Raw genomic sequence first — 14828 nt, forward strand, 5'->3', positions numbered from 1 at the left:
CGATTATTGATACGATCGGTTTTCTTGAAAAGAGACGTAAATGACTTTTTTGATCTTGTTTGGAGTGATGATTTGCCTGAAATGTGAACTCAAATTTTAGTTATTCGAATCTTATCCTTGTGTAAATTACACACCTTGTGAGATCGAAAATGGTTGTCGAATTACCTAATAGGATACATTTAATGAAACTAGATTTGGTAAGGAGTTCGTTTATATCTATTTATACAAGCCACGTACCAATCAGAAGTGCTCAGCCATAAGATCAGGCGGGAGCAAGGCGAAACCCATTAGGAGACGCTCTAGGGCCAGCTCTACAGGGGTCGGCTCAATATAGGTGCAGACCTTGCCTTCCCATATGTGGAAGGAGCTCACCTTCCCACATCAAAAATAAATGAGGAGCAACTTCCAAGACTTAGCAGATAATCATGCATTTACTCCTATTCAAGGTAAGTCATTATTCCCTTGTCTATCGTTACTCTGTCAATTTTACTTTACATGTCTGATCCAGGCATCGAAGGGTTTTAGGACTGGCAACCTCGATCTCCCGCTGACCTTTCGGGATTGGACGTACAGATAACTCTCGGTGATTCCATAATTTCCGCTATGGGAACCATACAGAAACTCATCTCTATTCTCTAATACATTGTACATCGTTATATTATTTCATTTCTGAATAAACAGTCATTTTGTTTTCTTAGTCCAAAAGAAGCTATTCACTTGACGATGCCAACACCCAAGTGCCTAAGCCTAATCCTCAGTTGGCTCCTGCCTAGTTCCTGGAGGGAAAGTAGGGGTGAGCATCACATATGATCATCGCCTAGTAGAGGAGCTCAACCCCACTAGGTTTAATAAATAGCATGCAGTAAAGGATTATCCACATGTATCTTCCAACCAGCTGGTTAATGAAGATCGACACTTTTTGTGATTTCATATTCTGGCTCCTGGGTGCTTATTTTTGTGAATTTTTATCTATTTTGAAATGAAAATTAATATCAAATTATTTACGGCAGTCCTCCCTTTAAAACCAAAAGTAGATAAAGAATCGATGAATAATTTTCTTTATCAAAAGAGAGAATCAATCGCCAACTTCTTTTATCAAAAGAGAGGGAGATGCCTCCATGGATGATATTATGTTAATGGAGATCGACACTTTTTGTGATTTCATATTCTGGCTCCTGGGTGCTTATTTTTGTGAATTTTTATCTATTTTGAAATGAAAATTAATATCAAATTATTTACGGCAGTCCTCCCTTTAAAACCAAAAGTAGATAAAGAATCGATGAATAATTTTCTTTATCAAAAGAGAGAATCAATCGCCAACTTCTTTTATCAAAAGAGAGGGAGATGCCTCCATGGATGATATTATTTTCAATACGCCCCCCTCCCCCCCCCCCTCAAGCTTCAACTGCTTTTATGGATGATATTTGTGGCGTAATGAGGAGCAGAAGATCTAAAAGTTAGCTAGTGTTTCTTTTTGCTGCCCTTTGGGCCTCGTTGTAACCAAAAAAAAAAAAAAAAAAAAGAGGGAGATGCCAAAAATATGAGAGATTGGGAAAAAAAAAATCATTTATAGATTTATACGTGTCACTCTTACGCATGTTCTCTGATAGAACTATCAATTCCAACTTCCAAGTGACCAAAGTTACCCATGACGTAGCTAAAATGGCCACACCAAACACCGCCGTCACCACCACCCCCACCCCCACCGTCGCATTCACCACTCCGCCAATCTACGCCGCCCGCCTCCGCCACGTCCTCACCCTCAACAACTTCACTCCCCTCTCCTCTCCCACACTCACCGTCCACCACACCCCCTCCACCGTCTCCGCCCTCAAACCCCACCTCTCGCCTCCTTCCCTAAACCTCTTCTCCGCCGTCGCCTTCCCTTCCCGCACCGCCATCGCCGCCTTCTTCGCCGCCGCAGACGACGTCGCTCATCCTCTCCTCTCCCCAAACGGCGCCGTCTTCACCGTCGCCGCGCTCGGCAAGGACGCCGAGCTCATCGACGACGGCTTCGTCCGCAAGCTCAGTCGAGATCGTCGCCGTGTCAGAATTCTGGTACCTCCGACCGCCACGCCGAGCGCGTTGGTTCACGCGCTCGGCGACGGCGGCGGCAGGAGGGTGCTGTGTCCGGTACCGGTGGTGTTGGGGCTGACGGAGCCTCCGGTGGTGCCGGATTTTCTCCGGGAGCTCGGTGAAAGCGGTTGGGCTCCGGTTCGGGTCAATGCGTACGAGACGAGGTGGGCCGGTCCGGAGTGTGCGGCCCAAGTGGTGGAGAGAATCAAGAACGGGGCTTTGGATGCGATTGTGTTTACTAGCACTGCGGAGGTGGAGGGGTTACTGAAGAGCTTCAAGGAGTTTGGGCTGGGCTGGGAGAGTGTCAAGAAATTGTGCCCGAAACTGCTCGTTGCGGCCCACGGGCCCGTTACTGCCTCCGGAGCCCGAACCCTTGGTGTCGGAGTAGATTTGGTGAGTTCTAAGTTCGACAGTTTTCAAGGTGTTGTTGATTCTTTGCGTTCTGAGATTTTCAAAGCTTAGTTAATTGGGGTAGCTTGGAGTCCAAGCAAACTTAATAATGTAATGTTGTTAATGGAAGATGAATTAGAGGGTACGCAAGCTTATATTATATATATGGGGACTATTATACAGCACAAACATTTCTAATGCTCTTATATGGAAAGCAAAGCTATGAAACTACACAAACTGCCACTCTTATCAGCTATAAAGTATACGTTATCATTGGTAATCTGGATCAAAAATCATAAACCTGCTGCTTCAGAAGTCGGGTTGTGGCTTATCGAGCCTGTAAAAGCTTTAATGTATCCTCCATTGATGGTCGATCAGATGGTCGGCTCCTAGTGCAGAGCGTAGCTACCTCGAGCACCCTTTTTATCTCCTGTTGCACTGAAGTGTTAGAACCAACTTCATTCTCATTGATTATTTCTCTGAGAACACTTTCCCTCGACTTGCTATGTAAGCTTGCTCCTGAATTTGTCAACCTGCCGTTGGATAAAATTTCGAGCATGATCTCCCCGAAGCTGTAAACGTCTCTGTATAGCTCCTCTTCTACAGAACTGTTTGCAGCACCTGTCCAAAGATTTATAACAAACATTTAACAACTGCTTCTGGTTCAAAACAAAGGAGAAAATGAGCACTTTTAGAAAGATTATATATTGTTATGCATACCTGTATCCATGGTGGAGGTCTCTGCAGTACCTGAAGTTTTGTTCAACTCCAGCAGATGCTTGAATCCGAATTCTGTCAGATGCGGTTCCATGTTTTCGTCAAACATTATATTACTTGATCTCAAGTCTCCATGACCAATTGCAGGATGACATTCATGGTGAAGGAAGCACAATCCCCTTGCAATGCTCACCACAATTTTGTACTTAGCTGCCCATTCCCTTTTCACTCTTATATTTTCTGATAAACTTCCGTTGGGCAAGTAATCGTACAAGAGATAAACCAGATGCTTGTTGTAGCAAAATCCGAGCAATCGGATTAGATTCTTATGCCTTGCACTCCCAATTCGGGTTATGAATGGCAACATAACTTTCACTATCTTCGGATCGCATTCAAACTTCTTCACTGAAACTGTGATTCCTGTTGGCAGAACCGCTTTGCATACTGATGCTGATGTCGGGGACAATGCATCATCCATGGATTCTATGGAACTGAAGCTCTTCAATACATCGCTTGCTGTGAATTGAGGGAGTCCAGCAAATGAGACCATCTTCCATTGGCCTTTGCTGCCTTTATAAAAATAAAGTACTCCTAGAGCTGACAGAGCAAGGAACGTAACTATGCCTGCACACAGTAGCAAGACCCATATAAGCTTCCCGGTGCCTCTGCTTCCGAAGATAGCCACTGAACCGGGACATGATCTCAAAGGTTCTCCACATAGCTTTGGATTTCCAACGAATGCGCTACTTCCCATAGTTTTCACTACCTTTCCAGAGGGAATTGTCCCAGAAATATCATTGAAAGACACATTCAGAAGTGATAAGCTTGAAGAAGAACCAAACTTTGAAGGTATTGGTCCATCCAAACTATTATGTGATAGGTCTAGGACACGCAGAGCAGGAAGACTTGCAAGCTCCTCAGGTATATGACCTGATAAGTTATTGTTGGCCAAACCAAATCTCTCAAGAGCTCGGCAGCTAGAAACACTGTCTGGAACACCCCCTGATAAACTGTTCATGTTCAATTCAATAACAGATATGGATTTACAGCTTCCAAATGCCGGAAGATTGCCTACGATACTACACGAGGAAGCTGAGAAATTCTGAAGAACTGGCAAAGACCATGTTTGTGCAGGAATTGTGCCCCCTAATTCTGGATTATTGGACACATTAAAGTACTCAAGCTTGGGAGCTTGGTCTATATCTATTGGAATCCCACCAGTAAGTTTATTCTCGGACAAGTCTATATATGAAAGATCACGAAAGTTGCTGAATTTCAAAGGGATCTCACCTGAGAATGAGTTATCTTCAAGCCGAAGACGAACAAGGGAAGAACAATTGGACAGAGATGGTACAAGACTGCCACTAAAATTATTCGAAAACAGCATCAGCTTAAAGAGCACACCTTTCACACAGATATCTGCTGGAATGCTGCCATTGAAGTTGTTTGTAGACACATCAACCCACATGAGGTTGGAGTTCCTCCCCAAATCCTGTGGAAGATTCCCAGAGAAGTAGTTGTTCCATATAAGAAGAGTCTCCAGTGAAGGAAGCTCAGCAATCCCTTCAGGAACAGCACCACTCATCTCATTGTAGAAAAGACTCAACAGCTTCAGGTTCTTCAACTCTAGAAGACTATCCGGGATCGGCCCGGAAATTAGATTATCCGAAAGATCCAAGCTTGTGAGAGATTGAAGTTTACTGAACTCCACTGGTATTGATCCACTAAGCTGGTTTCTGAAGAGAAAGAGAGACTCAAGCTTGGTGAGATTCCCAAGCTCTCTTGGAATAGACTCAGAGAGATTTGCATAAGCAATATCAAGATACTGAAGCTGACTCATGTTGCCCAATTGCCAAGGGATGCCTCCCTGGTAAGAATTGTAGCCAATCTCCATATGAGTCACTGTTTTGAGCTTGCCCAATTCAGGTGGTATGCTCCCACTGAGCATATTCCCTGCAAGATGAATAAACTCAAGGCTTTGAAAATTACCATATTCTAGTGGGATTGGACCCTTGAAGTAGCTCCCAGCTAGATTCAGGACCTTGAGATTCCGAAGTTGAGACACCTCAGCAGGCAGTGACCCAGAAAAGCTGTTGCTGAATGCATCAAACACAACCAGATTGTCAAGACCGGAGATTCCAGCTGGGAACTGGCCGGAGAAGTTGTTCCGGCTAATGTCCAAGCTTGTTAAGTTGGCCAGGGTGAACATTCCCAGTGGGAGCTTGCCGGAAAATGAGTTGTAACTCAGGTTCAGGTCAAGAAGATCAGTAAAGACACTGAAGTTGACTCCGGAGATTGAACCGGCAAGACTCTTCACTGACAGGTCTAGACTGGTAACAGAGGAGTTGTTGCTGTTGCATTTGACACCAGACCAAGAACAGGCATAGATTTTCGCAGATGGGTTTTGTCCAGGAGGCACAGACCAGTCTTGTAAGCTATCATAGTCATCTGTGAGCTCAGATTTTAAGCTCAGAAGGGTCTCTGAGTAAAGATCAGCTGCTGAAACAGCTGCAGAGAACATGAACAAGAGAAGAAGATTGTAGAAGAAGAAGGAGTGGGAAATCTCCATTTCTGGAGAGGGACAAAGTTTCAGACCCCAAAGGAAGAAAAATCAAAAATGTGTCAGATTATAATAAGGTGAGGGAACCATGCATGGGAACTAGAGAAAGAAGTCTTATAACATAAAGAGAGAGAGAGAAAATGAGAATTGACTGTACAGTGTATACTGATTAAGAGATTAGTTTGATGTGATCGAGAATATGATATGGGACCCTTTTGGTGTTTGTTTATTTTGATGGTGTTGGCCATTGGGAATAAAGGTGTAAAATCAAAAGGGCCATATCTCTTTTCTCTTTTAGCAGAAAGAATCCAATAATAAGCAGTAGACTGGAAATTGGAATTGGTATTTGGGCACTGTGGGACACTTGCGGAAATCATCATTCATCAGTATCCTTTGTTTTTTGATATAGAAATGGTTAAAGGTTTATTCTGTAGACTCTCTTTCGGTTGTGAGTTTCAACTCAAGCAACTGGCCCTTTAGTCCTTGAGATGTATTAAGAAATCAAAAAGAGAGATAATTATTTGGTTATTACCACAACTAGCTAGTATCATTTGTTGGGTCCATGTCCTAATCTTGCAATGCACGATAATGCGGATTAACTATTGATCACTGTAATTTTAAATAAACACAGTCCTGATACAATACTTTGAGATATAATTAAACTGAGTTTAACTCTAAATTGAAGCTGAAAAGAGATCTGAGAGTAGATATTTTAGATCCGTTAAACTATTATATGACCGTTATTACTGTAAGTTAATGTTAGTAATGATTGTTAGTAATGCGAGTACAGGGAAAATTAATGACAAAATGTGTAGGGTTTAGGGAATATTAATTTCATGATTATGGTGCCAATAAAAGGTTTTGGTATTACTATAGGGCAAAGGTTTACAGTAGTGTAAAAGGGGCTTCAACGTTCATGGCCGGCCATGACGATCGAAGATCTCCCTTCTACTATTTGCTTGCAAGTTGCAATAATGGCGATCAACTCCTATGCTCAGGAAGAACAACTATCGAGGCATTAGCTTTTTGGTGATGTACGTGGGCATGCAATATCCGTGGACAAGAATAAATCTGATTGAGGATTTCATTGAGCTTTTGAATTGACAGGAGCTAGTGCAAGAAGGGAGGTAAAAGAGTAAAACGACAAGGTACGTTGCTGAAAAAAGAGGTTGCCTTTTTTCTTGATGTTCAATGAGCCTTTAGCCTTTTGTGTCCCTCAAGAACATAGAGGCTATCCTTTTTCTTGACCTTAACAGTGGATCAGTGATTCATCGGCTAGGGCCGGCGGCTCCGGAGCACTGTAGAATTTTCGCTATCTATCTATCTATCTATCTATCTCCTGCAAGTCACTCTGTTGATTCAAAGGAAACAGTGCCAAACTAGTTCAAGTGTTGGGTTTACAATCATGATCCACGAGAGGGACCTGGTATATATATATGCTTCATGGATCCCCCGTGACAATTCAAGTCCCTGAGGAACCCGTTCAGTACTTCTGCACTTCAATTACTTGGAATGAACTCTCGTGACATCCTTAATGCAAATATGTGGTGTAACCTTGTACTTTCCAGTTCTATGAAACTTCATGTAACGTAAGGGAGACTCTTTAACGAATAATTTAAAATGAGGATTCAACGAAAATTTTCAAATCAACATATTATCAGAGTTATTTATGATTTACCAAAATATATAAAAAATTGTTCAACCATTAAATTACCTTCATTATCGTTTCAAAACTATAAAAAAAAATATTATAGTTTTGTTGGCCGGAAAGGAGTAAATGTTCATGATATTTCATACTTCCTTCAAAGTATGCTCTAAATTCGTCTTGAGTACAGAATAAGGCAAAGATGGTGAATAAGAAAAACAATCCCAAGAAGCTTCCCCACAACATGGTTTGAGAAGGACACTGCAACAAGGATCTGATGGTGTAAATTGGGATTATCCCCTTTGATGAGGAGCACATCTTTTTAAAAATAGAATTCTAGTGAATTGGATTCCCATTATATAAGAGTCAAAAGAGTAGGAGCTTATGTTTGATTTGATACCTCATTCACCTAATCATGTAGTAAGTACAATAACTAAAAAAAAATATATATTACTTGAATTATCACATATTTTCTGTTCACTGAGTGCAAGTTAATTGGGGAAAAATTGGACTATGTGAGGGCCAAAGATTTTAAATTGGAGGAACATCTGGTCAAAAATATTATTAGTTTTGCAGAAGAAGCTGATGAGCAAAAGTGATTAACAATCTGCAAGAGAAGACATTGATCATGCATAAAGTATGCATAAGTGGGAGTGGGTAGAGTTAGTAAAGTGACTATCGCGAAATTAAGGCACCCTTTTAGATTTTCTTATTAGGGTCCTTGACTAAAAGCCCCAAAATGAGCCAAAGTTATCTCACTTACCCCAGCAACAGATTTTTATTCTCACTAACCCAATGACGGACTCCGGCGAAGTCTCCTATAGTTTCTCTCTCTTCCATTTTCTCTCTCTCTCTCTAAGTAACAAAGGGGTGAGGGGTAAAATGGTATTAAAAAAAAATTAAAAACAAAAAAAAAATCTTAATGGGGTATTAGGGAAGACTCCCTTAGAGTGTATTGGGTAAGAGGGAATTAAAAAAACTTAATGGGGTAAGGGAGAAAAAAATCCCTAGAAATAGGGTAAATGGACAAAACCCCTTTTATTTTTATTTTAACAAAGATTTAATAAGAAGGGGTTTTGTCCATTTACCCTATTTCTAGGGATTTTTTTCTCCATTACCCCATTAAGTTTTTTTAAGGGCAAATGATAAAAGAGGTCATTATGAAGTGTCTTATGATAATCCAGATAACACAAATGTCTCCATGATAATTAAGGTCACCCTTTACCAATCTAACACTAAAAATAACAATAATTACAAAAACTGCCACTGGCATTTCTTTTCTCTCTCTCTCTCCCCACCTCCTGTTACCCAAGCTCGTCTAACCCTTATTCGAATCTCTCGACCCTTACCAAAATTTCTCTCTCAAATCGATGGCTTCTTCGTCCTTGAGACCTTCATCGACGACAACGGCAGCGGCGACGGCGAACAATGGTGAAGCTGGAAGTTTCGAGAGGCAACAACTCCACTCCGCTGGGTAAACGACGTCGTCTGTTCGATCCAAGCCGGCGTCTTCCTCGACTTCATGACTGAAAGAGGAGGAGGCGTTATTGTTGAGCATGGAGGCTTCTACCGCGGATTCTGAGGCCGTTGACGTGGAGGGGACCGTGGTCACGGCGGTAGGTGTCGCTGCTGGCCCTGAGAGAATCATGAAGATCATGCCGGTTCAGAAGCAGACCCGTGCCGGTTAGAGGACTCGCTTCTTCTAGTAAGTAACGATCTCGCTCATATCGTGGTCATAGAAATCTTAATTGTTGTTCGTAGTTGAACGATTGCCAATTCAATTGAATTTTGGTTGAAGAAACCCTAGATTATCATGATTGATTGGTAGGTGTTTAGTTTTGTATGGCTGAGATGAAGCAATTGGCAATAGTTTTGTGAATTTGGAGTCTGAATACTATAGTGTTTGATGTGAATGTTGGACGTGGAACCTGCTTCGCATTGCTATATTCAATATCACTGGGTATGATTAGAATTTGCTATCTTGTTGACTTTTGCATTGTACATAGGTTTTACTGTTAGTGAGTAATATGTATAATGATGAAGCTTTAGATTGTATTTTAGTGTATAGAATCCTTAGATGCCATTGATTTGTTAAAATTGATTTTGAGGCCAACGATAATGATGCAAAACTTGAACAAAAAAGAACAGAGATTTGGGGAGTGGTCTTCCTGGCACCCATTATCTTGTTGGTGCTTGTTCAATGGTTATAGGATTAATGAAACATTGGATTTAGTGGTAGTTCCTTGCATGCCCAATTTCGTTGAAATTAGATTATCAATATATAGGCTATTCTTTATTAGTTTTGTTTTTATGTACCTTTTCTTTTCAAAAGATTTTCTGCATTCTCACTAATCTCATTCTGTCTTGATTATCCATATGTGTATTCGTATTTCTCCCTTACTGATTTTGAGACCGAGATTGAAGCCTCTCGAGGTAAATCGATTTGTTATCTTCTTCTTTGATAAGTTTTTGGGTAACTTGATATGTCTTGCTTTTTGTGATTGCTGATATTTGGTATAATAATCTAACTTAGTAAGAATTATGGTCTTAGTTTTAAAGTTCATGAATAATTGAAACAATCTAGTGCTGCTTGCTCGTGAGTTTTTGTTGTACTTGTTATAGCTATGCAGTTTCTTTTGTTAAGTTTATGTAGAAGTAGCAGAAAATTTTAGGAGTTGTGGGTTTTGTAGTTGATGAGTGCCAGTGATGACCAGACTATTCGTATATGGAATGCTAGCAGAATTTTAGGAGTTGTGGGTTTTGTAGTTGTCTTGAATCAGAATTGTCATATTCCAATGAAATTAAGATAAATTAAACTGGGGTTTAGCTAGTTTGATTATAGACGGAAGCACTTAATCTTTAGTCTGCAGGGTTTATCATATATATAGTTTAGTTAATGGTTGTTTGCTCTGTGGCTAATCTTCGATGAAACATTTGGAGTTATCTACTGGGTGTGTTTTTCAAGCACTGTATTGGTGCGGTTGAAGCATATTGGGTTTGATTCTAAGAATTGTTGTAGACAAATTTCTGTCAATTGGGTGGTGGTCATCAGAGTTCCGAAAATACTCAAGACCTTTTTCTCTTTTTAGTTTTTCTTTCTCATTTCGTTATGTTTTCTCCATGGTTATGAATCATGATAAGAAGGATAGGGTTTTGATGCAATGTTAATTTTTCAAGGTTCTGTTCTCCAGACGGTCCCCCTCTTCCATTTCTATAAAGATGGTGTTCTCTTGGAAGCATTCCCAACTAGAGACGAGGAGAGGATCACTGCGGCAATTCATAAATACACATCTCCTGCAACATCTGAATTGCTTTGAGCTAATATGGTTTTGCCTACAAACTTGAATATGTAGATTTACAGTGATCCCTAAACATATATATGATGATTATTAATGAGCTCTTTTGGACCAATTTGTATGATATAGTTTTTTGTGCAATCTGTATGATATAATTGATGAGTGTTGGTTGTAATACTGCAAACATTATGTTCTCACATATAAGCAAAGAAAACCTTCCTATTTCATGATTTGAACTGCGAGTAGTTCATAAAATCTGTGGTCTGAGCAGTTGACATTAAATTAAACAGTGATTAACAGTGACTTGGCTACTGACAGTTACTTGGTTAGTGACATGGTCAGTTACTTAGTTAGTGACATGTGATTAACAGTGACTTGGCTACTGACAGTTACTTGGTTAGTGACATGGTCAGTTACTTAGTTAGTGACATGTGATTAACTTGTGACTTGGCTACTGACAGTTACTTGGTTAGTGACATGGTCAGTTACTTAGTTAGTGACATGTGATTAACAGTGACTTGGCTACTGACAGTTACTTGGTTAGTGACATGGTCAGTTACTTAGTTAGTGACATGTGATTAACAATGACTTGGCTACTGACAGTTACTTGGTTAGTGACATGGTCAGTTACTTAGTTAGTGACATGTGATTAACTTGTGACTTGGCTACTGACAGTGACATGGTCAGTTACTTAGTTAGTGACATGTGATTAACAGTGACTTGGCTACTGACAGTTACTTGGTTAGTGACATGGTCAGTACATGTCAATTCCTGACAAAGTTGCTGACCATGTCACAGGCTATGTTACTGGCCAAGTTATCGTTTATCTCAAGTCATCGACAATGACATGTTCATGATTGTGACATGGCCAGTGACTTGAGGTTAATAGTAACGTAGTCAGTGACTTTTCTAGTGACTTGAGGTTAACAGTGATGTGGTGAGGGATTGATAGTGACGTGATCCGTGACTTTGCTGGTGACTTGAAGTTAACAGTTACTTGGTCAGGGATTGACAGTGACATGGTCAGTGACTTGATCAGTGACATGTGTTGCACATTTGAAATTGAACTTCACAAGTATTTTTTGGACAATGAATTCTAGCGTAAGACAAAACTGTATGCTCAAAACATTAGTAAGAAGATTTTATTGTGATTCCAGGAAGATTTCAAGTGATTTTAGTCAAAGTACAACCACAACACTTTTTCCAATTAGAACAACCTCCCATAAGCACATTGAACAAAATAAAATATAACCACAACTGGGTCTGAAGATACGGCGAGAGTTTTTCTTGTCCAGGGTAAGAAGTTCCATAGCAGCATTAAGGATGCGGGTCAAAGCATATACTAGACCCTCCACAACTCCCTCTTGCACCGAAACCCATATTCTCTAACAAGCTTTAGCTCAACATCCACATGTTCCTTCTCATAAGGACGTCTTGGTTTCTCTAAACATGAACAATTGTCTCATCACTATCCAAAGCCACGGAAATCATCAATTTTAACCACAAACACAAACAAAGACCATAGCATATAACACTTGAATTCACCAAAGCAAATTTTAGCAATACATGTGTACTACATGGTGGAATAAGAAATGATGAGTTTTCTCAAAAACCAAGTAATGGGACAATTTCCTTCAGTAAAGAGTAGAGATAAACTTGTCAAGAAAATGTAGCTAGGAGTCTGAACCATCACACTAATAAGTGACAAGACTACAGAAGCTACTTGAAATTAAAGCTAATACATATATGGGGTACTACAGCTAAGTAACAAACTAGCACGACTGTAGCTAGCTCAAAATATCGGACAAGGTACTCCTGCAGAAAACTAATCCAAAAAGCTCAGTGCAAAATGTGCATCTCAATCCAGGGAAAATTTAACAATGATTAACAATTAATATACTGAAATTTGCAGAATAGTATTCACATGACATTTACCAGATCCAGAGTGCATGAAGGCCATACTCTTCTAAGGCTGATTCCACAATAGGCCATGTTCTTTGCAGCACATTTGTGTCTGCACAACACAATTCATAGGCTCGTAATTGATAAATGGAGCTTTCCACTCCAATATAATGAACTGACCTAATTGAAAAAATGCATATAGCAGGATGAATGTGCATAGGCATTCATTCAATAACTCGAGGCTAGTGTTGAACAACTAAACCTTCAAATACAAGGAAACTGTTGTTTCCCCGAATTGAAGCATAATATAGTAAACACAGCTGGGCATGCCCAACCTTTACTATTCCACAATGAGGCTTACCAAAGAGATATTACAATGAGAGACGACATTTCCAAATTTTACAATTTCACGTAACATACTTCCATCAACTAAACCTTCCATCAAAGGCAAGTGCACAACTACTGTTGCAAAGAATTTAACAACACAAGTCCAGCCGTTGCAAGTTTCATTAATCAACCCCTTATCTAGCAATGCAACTGTATATGCAAGCAGCGCATAAATCTCCACTGGTCAATTCGAAATATACATTTCTTTTAGCAAAACTGATTTATTTCTGTTTCGTTTCTTCGGATGCCAATTGAAGCAACAAGAACCAACATCACTAATTTGACCTTTAAACTAAAATGCAATATATTAACCAAAAAAAAAAAAACTAAATGCAATATCACTTATACCATGAAGGCATCAACTTGAAGAAGACAGAACTTTGGCGTACACTAAACTAGACATTGGACATATTTTTCATTTTCAGCCTCACTATAAGAATTTTAATATTCTATATAAAAAAAAAAACAAAAAAAAACTTACTGTGATACACAGCAATGGTCAATCTGCAATATGTTAGAGCTTCACTCCAGTCTTCCAGCTTCATTGAATTCTGAAGACAAAGATGAATTATTCATATCAAATACATAAAGACTGGTTTCTTTTCCAAATTGACAATCCTGAACACTCTTCTCCAGAACCATTTGATTAATATATACTTGCTTCCATTATAAATATTAGCCAACTACTTTCATTATAGTATAAGATGCTTTATACATATAGCTAAGAAACAGAAGAAACTTAAAGCCTTTATTAAAGAATACCGAATGCACTAATTTGATATCAAAGATGAGTAGAACTACCTTGTTTTTTTTGCAGAACTGAATGCAGAGTCGATAAGAAACATGAAAAACAAAAATGAAAAACAAAGGATTACAATACCTATTGCATCTTTCCTCAAATTCAATTCTCCCTACTTTCTACATTCCAATATTGTTTTGATTGTATCTCAGACCAATTCTTTTCCAACGTCCAGTAGCAACTAAATCAAAATAATCAAGGAATACTATATCTATCGTCTAATTTCAACAGAATTTATATCCATCAAAAGAATAACAACAATTTCTATGAAAGCACATCAATTAAAGAAAAGAAAAACTAACATGGTTCATAATTCCTAAACTTCTATCAAATTCACCATCAAAATTAAACACAAATAAAAACCGTGGATAGATAAACCTACAATTTATACTTGAGAAATCATGATAGTTCTTGATCGAAATCACGAGTTTGATAATTCTGGTTCTGGATCAAATCCAGAATTAACGAAAATAACTTAAACAATCCTATAATCGTTTCATCCAAAACTCAATTCCAAAATCAAAGTCGCTATGAACAATCGCCCAATTTCTAATTCGATAAGCCAAATCTCTACTCTGATACAGCAAATTACCTTCGAAACCCAAACCGCACTGCTTCCGTAATCGAAACTACGCCGTTTCGGAACCTCGAAGTCCGCGACATCAACTCGACGACGAGGCTCTGAGAGAGGACATAGAAGAAGAACTTGGAGAGAGCTGCGGTGATCGGCAGCTGTTCGATTTGGAAGGAGACTTGGAGGACATTAGAGGCGTAGGTTTTGGACGACATCGGAGGTATAGAGGTTGGGGTTTAGTGTATTAAAGTTATAAACGTGTATTAGGCTTTAAGGGTAGAATGGGAATCAGAAAAATTAAAAACTGACTTTTTTTAACATCACCTCATTATTCATAAGGACTAAATTAATATTATTAACAATTCATTATGGACCTTTTTATCAAGTGGGAAACTAGGTGACATTTTTATCATTTCACTCTCTAATGTGACCTTTTCCATCATTTCCTTTTTTTTTAATTCCCTCTCACCCAATACACTCTA

At 39.4% G+C, this 14828-nt stretch overlaps 2 protein-coding genes and 1 long non-coding RNA gene across 3 annotated transcripts; 1 reads left to right on the top strand and 2 right to left on the bottom strand.

The window, feature by feature from the left end:
• Positions 1-1662: 1662 nt before the first annotated feature.
• Positions 1663-2538, top strand: LOC133726864 (uncharacterized). Its single transcript, XM_062154507.1, has one exon. The coding sequence runs from the start codon at positions 1663-1665 to the stop codon at positions 2536-2538; it is 876 nt and encodes a 291-aa protein (XP_062010491.1).
• A 63-nt stretch (positions 2539-2601) lies between these two features.
• LOC133709116 (leucine-rich repeat receptor-like protein kinase TDR) lies at positions 2602-5850 on the bottom strand. Its single transcript, XM_062134741.1, has 2 exons — positions 3187-5850; positions 2602-3087 (listed from the first exon to the last, which is right to left on the bottom strand). Exons 1-2 carry the CDS (start codon positions 5750-5752, stop codon positions 2795-2797), a joined length of 2859 nt encoding a protein of 952 aa, XP_061990725.1. The 5' UTR covers positions 5753-5850; the 3' UTR covers positions 2602-2794.
• Positions 5851-11811: 5961 nt separating this feature from the next.
• LOC133727280 (uncharacterized) lies at positions 11812-14795 on the bottom strand. The gene is made up of 4 exons (XR_009855087.1): positions 14365-14795; positions 13455-13524; positions 12620-12698; positions 11812-12127 (listed from the first exon to the last, which is right to left on the bottom strand). It is a non-coding gene; the product is annotated as an uncharacterized LOC133727280 (long non-coding RNA).
• Between the last annotated feature and the right edge of the window lie 33 nt (positions 14796-14828).

This window comes from Rosa rugosa, chromosome 1 (assembly GCF_958449725.1).
Source record: "Rosa rugosa chromosome 1, drRosRugo1.1, whole genome shotgun sequence".
In the NCBI taxonomy this organism is placed as follows: domain Eukaryota; kingdom Viridiplantae; phylum Streptophyta; class Magnoliopsida; order Rosales; family Rosaceae; genus Rosa; species Rosa rugosa.